At 41.4% G+C, this 16993-nt stretch overlaps 1 protein-coding gene across 1 annotated transcript in view; it reads left to right on the top strand.

Annotated features, from left to right (window-relative positions):
• Positions 1-5088: 5088 nt before the first annotated feature.
• Positions 5089-16993, top strand: part of Wdr43 (WD repeat domain 43) — a 57171-nt gene continuing 45266 nt past the window's right edge. Inside the window, exons 1-2 of the mRNA XM_063230417.1 lie at positions 5089-5350; positions 13566-13703. Coding sequence (XP_063086487.1) covers positions 5126-5350; positions 13566-13703 — 363 coding nt within the window. The 5' untranslated portion in view covers positions 5089-5125. The remainder of the gene's footprint in view (positions 5351-13565; positions 13704-16993) is intronic.

The following is a 16993-nucleotide window of genomic DNA, read 5'->3' as shown; positions in this document are numbered from 1 at the left end:
TAAAGGCCATAGTTTCAACATCAATTCGGCTTAAAGTTAATAAAATAAAATAATTAATAAAATAATTTTTGTCTGGGACATAATACCTTTTAATTTGTACTTTGTAAGACATCAGCCACAATAAATTCCACCCATAGGATAACATCCTGAAAAGGAACAAGGAAATTGCTCTTCTTTTACTCCAGCTGTCTGTCCCATTTATTTATTGAACAGGATCTCAGTCACTGAATTGCCAGGTTTGAGCTGTGGTAGCAACTCGCTATAAAAACAATGATTCTAAGTAACAAAAAAGTGTCTTCACAGTGTCAAGAGGCCAGGAGTACTGGTTGGACTGTGCTTTCTCCAAAGCCTCTAGGGCAGACTGAGGGTAGTGGCGCTAAGTCTGAATCCATGGTGTGACTAATGTTAGGGAAGCACTTTGCCACTAGCTACCCTAACCCCCAGGGGAGAATTCTTTGCCTCTTTCACTAATCCTTGGTTTTTGTCTCTGACTTCCTATGACTTTCTGGGGGGTTTGTTTCTCCTTTTGTGTTTCTGTGTCCTGCTTTTATCAGAAGGATACTGATTCTAGGATAATCATGTTGAGATTTGTAACCAGATTAGATTTGAAAGATCTAGGGGCTGGGGATTTAGCTCAGCGGCATAAGTGCCTGCCTTGCAAGCAGGCAGTCGTGAGTTCAATCCCTGGTACCAATACAAAAAAAAAAAAAAAAAGATTTGAAAGATCTTATTTCCGAATGATATCACCTAACGAGGTTAGGACTTAGACTATCTTTTCTAGGACACACAATTCAGCCTGACATAACATCTATGAGGAGAAATGTTGAATATGGAATTAAATATACTAGCCACATATGTCTTGCGTTGAAGGAAAGATCCAGGATAGAGGTTCCATTTGAGGTCTCAGCACATGAATGATATCTAAAGCCTGTTATTTTAAATTTTACCCAGAAAGTGGAAATTCCCCGAGACATCTTGTTAGAGAGTGTGGGAGGCAGAAAATCTGAGAGTAGACAAAGATATTAGAGGGAAGGCAGAAAAGCTGAGAGTTCACGGAAGATGAGCCTTCTAATTCTAATGATAATAACGAGATTATTGGTGACCTTTACAGCAGTTTCAGAGCAGTGGTGGAGATGAAAGGTCCATTAGAGGAAATAAACTGACAAAGCTAGACTATCTTGGTTTGCTTTGTTTTAAAGGAAAGAGAATGGTTGGGGCTACAGCTCAGTGGTGAGGCACTTGCTTAGCAGAAACAGTGTCCTGGGTTCATCCCTGATACTGAAGAATAAATAAATGTAAAAATTACAAGGATTTTTTAATTTGTCCTATGAGATAGGGTTTTTTCTTTCTCTCTTTCTTTTTTTTTTTTTTTTTTTTTTTTTTTTTTGGTATCAGGAATCAAATTCATGACCTTGCACTTGTCAGTCAGGTGCTTATGCTTCGAGCTAAATCCCCAGTCCCTTGAGACAGGACCTTGATAGATGACTTTGTTTTTTATTTCCTGAGAAAATAGATATAATCATAAGAAAACTGCCACAGGCTCTCAGAACCTTGAGCCTACCCACCTGTATTTCCTTTTTTCCAGTATTATGGCTCAACTGGCTTATGTTACTGACAAAGATGATCCTCTATTTAAATTCTAGATTCCACCTCCTCTTGCCTAGTCAAGGATATTACTACAGAAATTCTTTCTTGACCCTGGTAGCATTAGTTTTCATCTTTTTCATCAACACATATTCATACTATGATTCATCTCTTTTTAAAACTTTTATTTTTTTCTCTTAAACAACCAGGTGCACACCTGTAATCCCAGCACTTGGGAGGCTGAGGCCACAGGGTCATCATGGGTTCCAGGCTAGCCTGAACTACCTAGCAAGACCTCGTCTCAAAAAAAGGTTACATGCTGGGGATTTAGCTTAGCAGCATAAGTGCCTACCTGGCAAGTGTGAGCTTGGGACAAACAAACAAAGTTACATGGGGAACAATTATTCAATGACCTGACACTGTCAACTTCCTACATGGAGTTAGTGATCATGAATTTAAAGTGGCTAAGTCATAACAGAGTGTTTGGCTTTTCTCTAGCCACTTTTGGGTGTTTGTGGATGGAGAGTTAGACTTTACTAGACCTGCAGTTTTGCCAAGGGAGGAGTTTGATATGGGAAAGAGGCATGGGAGTTTTGTGCTACTGAGATGATATTTAAGGTGGTAAAAAGACGTACAGCTATCAGGGAGAAGGGATGAGGGTTGGCAAAAATCTGGGATTAGTGACAAATGTCTGTCGTTTGGGAACTAAGGAATGAGCTGGAAAAACAGTAGGTAATCAGACAGTGGAATGTGGAAATTAAAATTATGGAGTTACTGCAGTTGTAAGATTCAGGGTTCAGCAAAGGTCATTGCATGGGTGTAGACCTAGGAATTGATATGCCCGAGTACCAAAGGGTCATCTATGTGAACCTCACATGCATTCCCTGGGTAAGGTCATCAGCGGCCAAAGATAACTTGGGTAGGAATCTAGCTCTCTTACTGTCTGAAAAAAAAAAAAAAAAGAGAAGATATTGATAGTTTCTACGTTGTAGGGCTGTTGTGATAATGAAATGAATCCATATAGTGCCTGACACATGGTAAATGCATATTAAACTTTTGCTTATATTTATACATTTATGACTAACAAATTTACAACTCTAGGAACAATTATTCAATGACCTGACACTGTCAACTTCCTACATGGAGTTAGTGATCATGAATTTATTTTTTTTCATGCAGACTCATATCTGCTCTTTTTTGAAAAAAAATTTTTTAGACAGGGTCTCACAGTGAGGCTCAGGCCTTAGACTCACTATGTATTCCAGGCGGGGTTCAGACTCACAGTGATACTCCTGTCTCAGCCTCCAGAGTGCTGAGATAATTATCATGTGCCACCGCATCCTGCTTGCATATCTTCTCTCTTATGACAAATTCCATTAAAAGTCACCAAGGACTTTGATCTTGCTAAGTCCTCTAGTTAAATCTTTATCTTATCATTGTTTTACTGTCTTGCTTTTGAATTTGTCATTAGAATTTGAATTTGAGGGAATCTTTGTCTCCTGAGTTTTCATTCTGCCTTCTGCTACCCTCTTCCCAATCTCTTTTGCTGGTTCTTCTCCTCTCCCCAATCCTTTAGCTTGGTGCTTCGTTTTCTTCTTTGGTTTTCACCTAACATAGCCTCTCCAGTTCCCATGGTTTCAAATGGCATTGGTATGCTAACACCGTCAAAACTGATGTCTCTAATTGGAGATGGGAGTGATGGCACACAGGAAATTGAGGCAGGAAGATTGTTGAGATTTTGAGGCCAGCCTGGGCTATATAAGTGAGTTCAAGGTCAGTCTGGACTGCAGAGTGAGACCTTGTCTCAAAACAAAACAAAACAAAAACAAAAACGAATTGTACTCCATCTCAACTCATATAATGAAATCATTTTTTCCTTAGATTTTTTTCTCTCCCTGTCTTGCTTTCTTTTTTGGCACCAGACAGGGTCTTGCTTTGAGGTTCAGACTGGTCTTGAACTCACTATGTAGCCCAAGATAGCCTGGAACTCGAGTGATCCTCCTATTTCAGTCTCCCAAGTGCTAGGATTATAAGTGTATGCCACCTTGCTCAGTTCTGCAGATATATTTCTGATACCTAGCTAAAGTAGTGTCTGGTGTATAGCAGGCATTCAGTTTAAGTAACCAAAGGACTCTAAGTGCTATTTAGAATGCCAAATTTAGTTCCTTTACTAGAGATACCATTGTTTTCTTCCACACACCAGCCCTACTTCCAGGATTCACCATCCTAAGTGAATCTGATCACCAAATACTGGCTTGCTGTAAGAGTTAGAGGCGTTATCCTTGATCTTTCTCCTCTCTCATTTACAACTTGAACCCTGTTGGCTGTATGTAATAAACGTTCCCTGAAACTTTTCTCTAGTTTACTTGCTGAGCGGATGGTGAGAGTTCAAGACTCTGTTAGCTTCCTTTTAATATGCTCATCACACTGTTTGAGTAATTTTTTTTTTTTTTGGTCTTTTTGAGACAGGGTCTCGCTGTGCAGTTCAGGCTGGCTTAAGCTCACTTTGCAGCCTAGGCTTGTCTTGAACTCGCAACGATCCCCTGCCTCAGTCTCCCAAATACTGGGATTACAGGTGTGAGCCACCATGCCCAGCTTGTTTGAGTAATTCTTTAAAAATGTAAATCTTACTATCCATTTCATAGCGGCAGAAGCCTTCCATAGCTCCAAAGGTGTAAGGGTTTGTCTTTCCTTCTGTCTGACAAACTGTGCTGGTCGAAGTACCTGGCTCCCTTACCCTCCCACCCCAACGTCCCGGGGCTTCTCCGTGCTAGGCAGCATCTTCCTGTTGAGCCAAACACTCAGAGCTTGGACATGTCACTGAGCATGTTTTGAGATTAGAATTACTAATTGGGTGGACTGTTAAGGAGATACTTAAAAATATCTATCTGATGTATCAAATGGGATGATTCTCGCTGCAATAAGAGAACAGCGGCTGCCCTCTACTTTCATACCATCGAGACTGAATACATTACCGTGTGTGTTGTGTGCATGATTAGTTTATAAGTTAAAAGGGAAGAAAAGGCAACAGTTGTTACTACCATTGAGGTTTAAGTATCTCTCTTAAATATTTCGTTTAATCATTTTATAAAAGAATTCTTTTGAAAACAACGGAGCTGGGCGTGGTGGCGCAAACCTGTAATCCCAGCACTCAGGCAGCCCGAGGCAAATTCGAGCCCAGCCAAGGTAATTTAGCAAGATACTGCTCAAAAACTAAACAAATGAAAAATAAATAAAAAAGGAGGTTAATGGGGCCCCGGGTTCAACCCCTAATAGCCGAGGTCGCGAGGCAGGTAAAAGGCACTTCTTTACTTGCTACCGTCTCTCCCTTCTGCTTCCCCTCGGTCTTCGAACAAGAACCCGACTGGTCCCACCGGGCCACCGTCCAAAGGGTGGCCCCACCCATCGCTAGCCTGCGTCGTGACGAGCCACTCCCTGGACTCCCGTGCTCCCTCCGCCCCATTTCCTCTCTCTGGCCCCGCCCCGCGCGTCTGCGCCTGCGCACCAGCGAACACGTGGCTGCCGCGGAGTCGGAGCAGCAATGGCGGCTGGTGGCGGCGGTAGCTGCGACCCCCTGTCCCCGGCGGGGGTCCCTTGCGCCTTCTCTCCAGAGAGCCAGACCTATTTCGCTTTAGCCTCTGCCGACGGCCATTTGCGAGTGTGGGAGACAGCTAATAACAGGCTGCACCAGGAGTACGTGCCTTCCGCGCACCTCAGCGGTACCTGCACCTGCCTGGCCTGGGCGCCACCGCGGCTGCAGGCCAAGGTAGTGCTAGCGGGATGGTGGGGGGAGCGGGCGCCTGCCGGGGTCCAGCTTTAGCGACCTCCGGATGGGCGGCGCGTGTTTCAGCACCGCGCGTGGCCTTCGGCGGCCCGGGGCTAAGTGTAGAGCGTGGCGGCCGCGCGCTCTGGGCCCATGCCGCCGCCCCGTGTGCAGTCTGTCCGGAGTTCGGTGAGAGGGCGCGGCTTGATTTAGCGGGCTCCATGCGGTCTTTTGCCCCACAGCCACTGGGCCGCCATGTTCGCCGAGCCCCCTTGTTTCCCCCCAGGGATGGCTTCCTGCTGCCAGGCCTCGCTCGGCGGCGTGCGCTCATCCGAGTCCTGGCTCTTGACGGAGTCCCATCATGCTGCTATACTGTCCTCCCCATCCCTGCCCCAGCGTACTGGGTTTGCTTTGGTCAATTGGAATGCGTTAGTCTTCTTTTCTGGCTTCTGGGACCTTTCCCTGCGGGGTGCCAGCGCAACATGTGTTCTTCACGTCCAGGTAATGGGACTTTCCGTCTTTAGAAACTCTCGACTTTCTTAGGCAGGCTCTTATTCTCAGCCTTGTGAGTCTTTCTTTTTCATTTTTAACTTACGTTACGGTTCTTTTTCAGCATCTGCTTCCCCCATACTGCATTCTGCAGTTAGGCTGTGGACGTGAAGTAGTAGCCTAACTTAATGAATCTGTGATGCAAGTCCAGGTGGAGTTGCCCTTAGGTGAGAAACTGCCGAGTTAAGGGAGCCTTTGCACTTTGAGGTGGATGCCATTTACTTTTGAGTCACTAGATTGTATCTACGCATTCAAACGCACGTGGTTGCTGCGGTTATTAAGTAGCCATACTGATTCAGTTCACTTAAGTGTGATTTGGAAGAATCAGGTATTCTAAAGTGTGTGACATTTTGCTGTAACTGTGTAAAACTTTAAAAGCTCCTATTTAGGGTAGATCTTATTCAGACTACCAGGAGAAATTTTTAAGTTGAAAGTGGGGATATATCTGATTCGCTATACTTTGTGTACGTGTTGGTATTTTTCACATTTTTAGCTATATTTTCATAGTTTCTGCTGTTAACTAATAATATTTATGGGGGCTCGTAATTGTAAGGAGAAAGGCTGTAGTTGTCATTATTAGAGTTATACACTCTGCATATTTTTCTGTTTTACTTCATTTATTTTGTTTTGGGACAGGGTCTCTGCTGTGTAGTTCAGTCTGGCTTTGAACTCACTGTGTAGTTCAGGCTGGCCTCCAGTTCGCAGTGATCCTCCAGAGTACTAAGATTATAAGCATGCACTACCATGCCCAGCATGTATTTTTCCATTTCCAGGTTATTTTTTGTGTAACTTGACATTCTTGTAAAGTGACAGTAATGCTAATGCTGAGAGAAAAATACGAAATAGTGGTTAGGTGGGCTAATTTAGTCTATGTCCAGACTGCTCAGCTGTGCTTGAGTCAGTGTATGCTCTGCTTTCTGGCAGTAACTGTGCATTTGTTTCCTTTTTATAAAATGAGAATAGCAGCACCTACTTCAAAGAGTAATTATGAAGGGTAAGACAGTTCTTGCTGTAGAAGTACTTTAAGTGTTATTAGTGTTACTAGTATTTCACATTTGTGTAGACAAGCAGCTTGTCATAAAAGCCAAAAGCAGGGGCTGGGTATATAACTCAGTGGCATAAGTGCCTGCCTGGCAAACCCAAGATCCTGAGTTCAGTTCCTGGTACCAAAAAAAAAAAAAAAAAAAAAAAAAAAAGATGCAAGTAGAACCAGGGATAGAACTCAGTCTTAAAGACTCAGTTCTTGGCTGTCTGCAACAAATAGTGTTTGGTCAAGATTTGTCCCTTGCTTTGCTATTTGTTGATTTGCAGGCAGGCACTTAGGTTGCTGAGCTATATCTGTGGCTATGTTGATTGCAAATCACATTGTGTGCCTAGAAATAAAACTTTTTGCTAGCCTTAAATTAAAAGTCATAGTTTTGAACTATATATACCACTGTAGTACAGTAGAAAACTAACCGGATTTGGTTTAATAACCAGGACTGAACTCAAATATTTTTTGACATATTAAGTTGCTTTAGTTTGAGGGGAGGTGTCAATGAGAAATGAAAAGTTGGACCCTGTGAAAGTGGTGTGCTGGGAGTGTAATACAGTGGTAGAGCATGTGCTTAGCATGTCCCTGTCAGCTGCCCTCCGCCCATGCAAAGTATTGATAGGTTTCAGTTTCTTTTTATCGATGTGCATTCTTTTCAGCCATGTAATTACAAAATACCCTAAAATTATTGCCATTTTTTTGAGACAGGATCTCAGTTTAGCTTAGGCTGACATTGAACTCATGACAATTGTGCCTCAACTCCTAAGTGCTGAGATATGTGGTCACCATGTCTGGCTAGATGTCACCTACCTTTTAAGGTTCTCAGGATTAAATGAGGCAACGTATGTATCTGGTGTAGTAATGCCTGGTACATGATAAATATACAAGAAACACTGATTGTTAATACTGAATGAATCAGTAAGTGTTCTGTCTGGACTCACTTAATGTTCTCTTCACTAATGTAAATCAGTTAATAATTGTGTCAGGTTCAGTAATTGGTGTTTTACCAACTCAGGACAAATAGAATGTGAAGTGAAACACTTTTTTGGGAGTTTTGAGTCAGGATCTCACTATGCAGTTCAGGCTGGCTTTAAGCTTACTTTGTAGTTCAGGCTGGTCTTGCACTTGCAACAATCCTCCTGTCCTAGTCTTCTGAGTGCTGGGTTTACAGGCATGCACCACCATGCGTGGCTTGTAATACACTTTTATCAATAGAGAAAAATTTGTACTAATATTCTTGGCTTGTTTGTTAATGTAGTGAATGAAGCATATGGCATTTCAGACATCAGAGAGGACCAGCAGGGTAGCATTAAGGGCATTTCTAGGAACACTGAACTAAGCGTCCTCAGTTCTGTCTCTTAGAAGTGTAGCACAATTCAGGTGTATCCTATACTGTTTGAAGGTCTCAAGTTTTAAACTTCAAAAGAAGGTGAAGGCTACAGATTAGAACTGATTGGCAGAAACAGAAATTCCTTTTTTTTTTTTTTTTTAAAGAAACAGAAATTCCCTATGTATTAGAATTTGTCTTTGTTTTTTTGACACGGTAGTCTAGGCCAGCTTTGAACTCATTGTGTAGCCCAGACTGACCTTGAACTTGCAGCAGTTCTCCTGCCTCAGCCTCCTCAGTGCTGGGGTTAGAGGTGTGGGTCACCACACCTGGCCCTGGAATTTGTTTCAATATAATTATTCAATATAATGTACAGTTTTTTCACTTAACCAGTAATCTGGAATAAGTGGTGGTAAGATAGACCAAGGAATGTATAACAAAAATATTTTCAGAGTAACAGTTAAAACTTGGACATAGTTTTCAGTGTCAGAAAGTCAGTATTTTTGCGAAGTAGGTTTTGATCTACTGGTAGATTGTGAAATTTAGTGGGGTATGACAGCATTAAAAAAACAATGGAAAATAGTAGAATATTAGTCATGATAAGGATAATTCTTTTCTGTGGAGCTTGTTTCATTTTTGTGTGTGTTTCATAAGTGTGTGTATGAGTAAAGTAGTTTCCATATATAAAAACTTTTTCACTGGCATTTTTGATCAAAAAAGTCATTGCTTGTTGGGCATGGTGGGGCATGCCTGTGAACTTGAGGTCAAGGCCAGTCCAAACTACATAGGTGCTGTCTCAAAAAGCTACTGTTTAATTGCTGATCAAATTCAGACTTCTGATGACCTAGCTGTGCTTTTTCTCTTTTCTGTCCTCACGTCATTTGTACTGCTAGTTCTACTTGTAAATCACATGTGTGCCATTCAGACTCCCGTCAGTGTTCTGATTCTTCAGATAAGCTTTCATTAGATGGGCTTTTGTATTTATTGCTTAGATCAGTCTGCCCTCCAGATTTGAAAAGACTCCTTAGTCTAAGATAGCACATCCTTTTAATCTTTATTCCTGGTGCCTCCTCTTAGATTTTACAGTAACAAATACATAAACTGAATTCTCAGCCAAGCTTTCTCATTCATTACGAATAAGTATTTACCTGTGTAATCAGTTGGCTCAGGGCACTGTGCTAGGCACATTAGAAGCAGCTGAATATGACTAAGATGTTAAAAAAAAAAAAAAAAAAAAAAGCTCAGATTCTCTGTGCCTGACTTGTGTTTTAAGAGAATTGAAAAGATTTCTATGTAGGAGAGATATTTAGGGTGAACGGTGAAGCATGGATAGCATTCGTAACCCAGGGAAATAGGGGTATAAAGGAAAAACTCCCCTTCAGGTGAAGGGAAAAGCAAAATGAGAAAATATATTTTATATTTGTGTTTACGGAGTGATCAAAGAGTGGATTAGAATCATTAGCACTGACCTCTTCTTGGTTTTAGAGAGTTTTAGACTTAAATATTAGATTATCAATAAAATGCACGCATGTATACCTGCCCATCCTGTTGAATGGTGAGTTACTTTTTAAAAAAAAATACATCCAACCTTGAAAAACACGCAAGTCAGTAGTTGAAATTAAAGTAATGAATCGGACTATTTAGGTTTAGGCCAGTGAGCCTCAGAAGTTGCACAAATGTCTTGTGGACATTCCTTCAGCAGTTTACATCTGTAACAAAATAGATTGCTTAGGAAGGGAGATTAGGACTTTGGTGATGTTAATGTTTAATTTCTAAATTTATTGATTGCTTTTTAGTGCAAATTCACATCTGTATAAAGCAGGTACATTTTTTGAACGGCCTTTTACACGTTGAGAAACCTCATGTAGATTATTTGATTTGGGAAACTCAAGAGTAGAAATATTTTCTGGATTCTTATTTGTGGGGGAAGGCACAGTATTGGGAATTGAATCCAGGGATTTTGCACTGAATTCCATTCCCAACCCTTTATTAATCTATTATTAAATTATTACTCATTGTTTGAAGACAGCCTCTCACTGTGTAGTCCAGGTGGCCTGCAGCAGTCCTCTTGCCTCAGCCTCTCTGGTATTGACCTTACAGGCATGTGCCACCATACTTTGGCCTTCCAGCCCCCCCTTTTTTTTTTGTCTTTTTCCTTTTTATCGGTACCGGGGATTGAACTCACAACTGCCTGCTTGCAATGCAGGCGCTTATGCTGCTGAGCTAAATCCCCAGCCCCCTTCCAGTCCTTTTTAAAATCTTATTTTGAGATGGTGTCTCTCTGAGTTGCCTGGGCTAGGTTTGAATATCAGATCCTCCTACCTCAGTCTACCAGAGTACTGATATTACAGATTTGTGTCACCAAGCCTGGCCTTTTCTGGATTCTTTCAGAAAAGAGCTTTTTGATAAGGTAGCACAGTTAGAGTACCTTTTTTTCTAAAATGTTTAGGACTAGAAGTGTTTCAGAATTCAGAATTTAAAGATTCTTAAATTCTAGGATATTTTGGTAGACGGTTTGAGCACCTTTAATCTGAAAACTGATGTGCAGTGATCCAGAATTCCAGGTTCCTGGAGTAGGGATGTTACACTGTAGTAGGTTGGTATGCCTCCCCTTGCTATACTTTCACGACGCGCTCATGTTCATAGCCTTGTGTAGAAACCACATTTCCCCCTGGGATCTTTGGAAGGCGGCTGGCTTGCTCCCTGTCTCTTTTTTCCTTCCCCCCTCCCTCCCTCTCTGTCTACCTCTTTCCCTTCTTCCTGAGACAGGGTCTCACTGTGGAGTTCAGGCTGCCTCACTGTGTAGCCCAGGCTGGCCTTGAACTTGTGGTTATCCTTTTGCCTCAGTCTCCTGAGTGCTGGAATTACAGATGTGCACTGTCAGGCCTGGCTAATAACTACTTTAGATACTTCTGTGTGAGATGTGGTCAAAGTACATGGCGAATGTTTAAATTTTTAAGGCATTATAGTGAATACATATTGCCATTAATCTCCCTCAAAATACTGCTCCTTGTTTCAAACACCCTTACTTCATTGTTTTTGCCTTTGTTGTTTGGGAAGTAGTTCTAGAAGTCCTTTTTTTGAATATTTGTGTGAGGTGTAACAAAACATACAGGGAATGCTGCTTCCCAGGCCTCCAGCACGAAGGCAGGCTTAGAACTCCAGGGTGTCCTCACCACCTCATTCACTGGGACTGGAACCTGCGATTCTGACTCTTCTCCAGCTCAGAAGGGTAGACATTCTCAGTGGATTTGGGACATAAAGGGAGTCACAATGGTACAACTACAGACACTGATGAAAGAGGACTTCGAAAACTGCATCAGAAAGTGGCAGGAAGGAGCGGATACGTTTTCAAAGAGTTGAAGAGGAGGGATTATTTTGAAGGAATTACTGGCATTGCATCTTTTAGTGTAGTCATTTAAAAAAAAAAGTCACTGTATTTTTTAATCAAGAGGCATTGAAGGAGGAGCCTAGAGCACTCATGTAGAAGTTTCAATGTTTCAGGCAGGTTAAATGTTACTGATGAGACTGTTTAGAATTTATACTGTGGCTTTCTATTGTAATTTCTCTTTTGCATTTATTAACATGGAAACATTGCCAAGGATTTGCAGAATGTTACAGTTTTCTGTAAGAAGTAACTTTTGGTAAAATCTTTCTGGTTTTTGTTTACTTAAGTGTCCAGTCAAATTCTTTAAATATAATATCCCCCTAAAATAACTAAAAGAAACAATGGAAAGGCTTCAGAAACTTACTCTGATAGTTACCACACTGGTAACATTATAGTTTCCCATTTGGTGGTTCTTGGTTTTATTCTTTTTTGTTTGTTTTGCTTTTGAGTCAGGGTCTTGCTTTTGTAGTTCAAACTGGCCTTGAAGTCACTGTGTAGCCCACAGTGGCCTTAACTCCAGGTGATCCTGTCTCAGCCTCCCACGTGCTGGGATTAGAGGTGTGTTGCATGTGCCCCATTCATTTGGTGGTTCTTGGATTAGACAGATTTTTATGTGTCCTGGCTTTTTGTGCTGCAGAGAGAGATCCTGCATCATTAGGAAAATGTTCCATTTTCTATGGTATTGGTTTGTTTTATGCTAACAGAGTAGATTTCTCAGAGTTTTAAAAAAATACTGAAGCACGTAAACTGTTGAGCCTTTGTAAAAAGTGGAACAGAGAAAATAAAAATAAGTGTAAGTTTTAAAATCAAGTATTTTCCAGCATTACAAGCTCTGGTGTAGTTTTTGGTTTTTTTAAAAGACATAGTCTAGTTATCTAGTAAGACTGCTGGCCTTTCACTCACTATATAGCCCAGGTTGGGCTGGAATTTACAGCGATCCTCTTGCCTCAGCTTCCTAAGTGCTGGGATTACAGTTGAATTCTACTGCATCTGGTCTAGTGTAGTGATGTGTGTGTATGTATGTGTACTGGGAATTGAACTCAGGACCTTGTGCTTGCCAGGCAGGCGCTTATGCCAGTGAGCTATATGCTCGGCTGGTGTAATGATTTTATTTTATTTTTTATTTATTTATTTAGTCTTTTTTCCTTTTTATCGGTACCGGGGATCGAACTCATGACTGCCTGCTTGCAAGGCAGGTGCTTATGCCGCTGAGCTAAATCCCCAGCCCCCATGTAATGATTTTAAATTGTGATTTTTGATTGTCTTTTTGCTGGGCAAACAAGAGATGTTAGCATCCTATTTAAAGTCAAAGTTTCGTGGTATTTGTCAGTGAGTGGAGTGCCTTGTAAACCATCAGAATCACCCAGCAAACATGCTACTCTCAGACTAGTTCTGTTCAGCCATTGGAGCAACTTCTGGACCTGCCCTGAGTTGCTCTAAAAGTTACAGCTGTTTGTTGATGCAGATTAAACTGAATGGAGTTTGAGTCTCTCTTCCAGAAACTAAGTTAGAATTTAAGGAAAGACTGGGGACAGGGAAGGGAGGTGTGGTTGACTGCTTTGGTTTAGAACTATGGACTCAGAGATCCGTGAGTGGATTCTTTGGTCTTTGCCTGACTGGGAGTGGCAGGTTCTCTGGGGCCTTTCAGGAAGGGATGTGGGGGGAGAGGAGGAGAGAGTGCTGGGACCAGGGGTGCATCCTGTTTGCTACCTTCTTCTGAAGGGTGGGGGTGGGGCAAGGGCATTGAATTTCTTTTCCCATTGGAGATTTTTTTCTTAAACTTACAGGTTTAAAGTAGAAATACTTTTTACCCTACTTAAAAGTATCTTTTATGTTCTTTCAAACATTTGTTTATGAGTTAATGGAGTTTTAGTGTTTGAAATGTTAACTAAAAATGCTGTTTTTAATTTTTTTTTTTCAGGAAAGCCACCAGAGGAAAAAACGGAAATCAGAAGCTATAGGAACGAGTGACCAGATTGACTTGTTGGCTCTTGGTACAGCAGTTGGTAGCATTTTATTGTACAGTACAGTAAAAGGAGAATTGCACAGTAAATTAGTAGTAAGTGTGTTTATGTGTATTTTATATGAAAGATGTGATGAGAACAGATTATTAGAAACACTTCAAGAGATGATGAAATCTGAACTGTCTGGGGAGCTTTCTGTCCTTTCTGTATTTAAAGAACTCAGATTTTTGTATTTTGTTTTTTTGTTTTGGAGACAGAGTTTCACTGTAGTACAGGATGGCTCTGAACTCACTATGTAGCACAGACTGCTAGGCCGGCCTCGAACTTGTAGTGATTCTGCTGCTGCAGCTTCCCAAGCGCTGGGATTGTAAGCATGTATCACCACAACTGGCTGAGTAGTAACATAAGATAAGAGCTGACTGGGGCTGGAGATTTAGCTCAGCGGCATAAGCGCCTGCCTTGCAAGCAGGCAGTCGTGAGTTTGATCCCCGGTACCGATAAAAAGAAAAAGACAAAAAAAAAAAAAAAAAGATAAAAGTTGACTTTGGTAGCGTCCTCTTGGTTAGGGATCAGAGTGTGCAGGGTTACTGACTAAGGTTAGCTTAAAGAGAGGTCAGAGGAACTGCAGGGTGTCAGGTGGCAGCTGTAGGAAGCAGGTAGCCACTTCTTTTGGGAAAGGGAAGCAAACGAGGCACTGAGTTACTGCTGAAGCTGACTTTTTGGTTTTCTTTGGTACGGGGGATTGAACTTAGGACCTTGTGCTTACCAAGCAAGTGCTTGTGCTGTTGAGCTAAATCCCTCTCCTGAAGCTGAGCCACTTAAGGAGTAGATCTTCCATTGGTTGTTGCTGTCCCTTGAGGAGTGGCCCCGTGGATTTGTGGGACAGTTGGAGGTGGGGTGAGTCTCCAGCTGCCTGATGGCTCTGCACAAAGGTGCAGAGGCTTGTTTTTCTCAGAGCCGGGAAGCAATATTTTGGGCTCAGGTACTGATGGTAGCATCTGCTGATGTGATAAATGAGTTGTTGAAGTGGTGCAAATAAGGGGACAGGAAGGAACCAGTCCCTTAGTCCCACCCCTGCTGGCTACCCTCATTGGCAGAGTTTGTGGATCTGGCTGGCAAAGCAGAAGTAAGTTTTGTGGAGTCTCAGCCCGTATTATAAACTGGAGCAGGTTGTGTTTGGCATGAGAAAGCAGTAGTTTTACTGGCATAATTTGTTTCACCTTACCTTAACCTGCTATATTGTTGTTATTCACTAGATTCTGATGTACAGGGATGCTTTCTATGTGGAAGAATAAAACAATTTATTTTTTACTGAAGACATCCATAGAAATTTTTAAACTACATAAAATTGAGTGTGGAAAAATTTATGCTTAGTCTGTCACCTGAGAGTTCCATTAAATAGTTTCTGTGTGTGGCTTTGCATGGCATCTATGTTTACGTTCATCTGTTGTATATCTTGGCTTTTTTTCACTAATTGCACCACAATCAGTTTTCATATTGTCAAGACTAGTTGTAAACATTGTTTTCTTGTGTCTTTTGGGACAGGGTCTCTGTCAGTTGGGCGCACTTTGTAGCCAATCTGGCCTCAAACTTGCAGTGATTCTCCTGTGTCAGCTTCCTGAGTGCTGGGATTATAAGAGTGCACCACCAAGCCTGGATAGTTGTGAACATTTTTAATGATTGCTTAAATTTTCAAATTTGATAGTCCATGTATTATAATAACTTATTGACTATTTAGCACTCAGGAGGCTGAGACAGAGGGAGCTTTTGAGTTTGAAGATCGCCTGGGCTATATAGTGAGATTGTTTCAACAAAACAAAATACTGACTGTTTTTCTTTCTTTTTTTTCTCTCTTTTTTTGAAAATAATTATCTATTATAAGGGAAATATACAGCAAAACAGAAAAGTGGTAGGGGTGAAAAATACGGAAAATGTAATTATCAAGCAAACTGCCCAAATATGGTTTCCTGTTACAAAGGAGAGTGATGTAGTACTTAACCTCATTTGCTTTCCTGACTCAGTCTTGCCCTTCGCAGGGGGCTGGACCCGTGGGTTCCACTTCCCAGTCTCTTCTCTTTCTGAGTTTGGGAAAAGTTGTATAGTTCTTAGGCTTTTAAGAAACAAAAGATAGGGGCTGGGGATTTAGCTCAGCGGCATAAGCGCCTGCCTTGCAAGCAGGCAGTCGTGAGTTTGATCCCTATACCGATAAAAAGGAAAAAGACAAAAAAAAAAAAGAAACAAAAGATAGCCAGGGATTTAGCTCAGTGGCACAGGCACCTGCCTGGCAAGTGCAGGGTCATGAGTTCGATCTCGGGTACTAAACAAAGAAGAAAAAAAGACTTCTGAAAATGTTTTTTAATTTGTACTTAGAATGGAACGACAGTATCTCTATTCTAGTGGTGCTGTGCTGTGCTGTTCTGTTCTGTTCCGTTCCATTCCATTCCATTCCATTGGCATTATTGTGAATACTGAATATCCCACTGACTACTGAGTAACCCATCGAAGCAGGAACAATGATTAAAAATGAAAACCCACCTGATTTGATAGATAAAAAATTTTATCTGATTTTTGAAACTTTCCTTGTATTTTTGAGACCAGGTTTCATTCATCATGCAGTTCAGGGTGACCTTGAACTTGCTTTGTAGCCCATGCTGGTCTTGAACATAGAAATCCTTTTGTCTCAGCCTCCTAAGTACTGGAATTACAAGCCTATTTGTCTGATTTTAAATCTGCCTTTAGAAATTGTTCTTTCTGTTTAGGATTATTTTCATATTAAAGATACTGCGTACAACTTTTAAGGACAATACGAAGTGTTCAGGATCTGTAATAACAGTTTCTCCCTTCTCGTCCCAGTTGATGTTAATTGTCCTCCGAAGTTGGGAGCCCATTTTATGACTTGGTCAGTTTTGGGGAGCAGCAGGAGGTATCTAGTGTCCTATGCAGTGTGATGACTGCAGGCGTGATGCTTATGGATCCTGAAATTCTTTCTTGAATCCTTTCAGTATTTCAGTATTACGAATACTTCTGTGATTTTTATTTTTGGCACTGGAGATTGAACTCATGACCTCCTGCTTGCCAGGGAGGCACTTATGCCTCTGAGCTAAATTGTTGGCCTGTTTGTTTTTATACTTATTTATTTATAGAGACAAGGTCCCACTGTGTAGTCTAGGTTGGCCTTGAATTCATGGCAATCCTGCTGCCTCAGCCTCTAAAATACGGGGATTATAGGCATGTGCCACTGTACCTGGCTAAAATTTTTGGGTTTTTTTGAGACAAGATCTCACTGTGTAGTCCAGGGTAAGGGATGTCAGAATGTACAGTGAAGTACAAAGGGACCAAGCTTTACAGCTAGTCTCTCCTGAGGTTGCATTCTACTACTTAGGGT

The sequence above is a fragment of the Cavia porcellus genome, unplaced genomic scaffold (genome assembly GCF_034190915.1).
Source record: "Cavia porcellus strain 051 isolate PalLab524CR breed Dunkin Hartley unplaced genomic scaffold, mCavPor4.1 scaffold_1, whole genome shotgun sequence".
In the NCBI taxonomy this organism is placed as follows: domain Eukaryota; kingdom Metazoa; phylum Chordata; class Mammalia; order Rodentia; family Caviidae; genus Cavia; species Cavia porcellus.
Note: the sequence above shows the minus strand (reverse complement) of the source record. Positions and strands in the feature narration are given on the sequence as shown.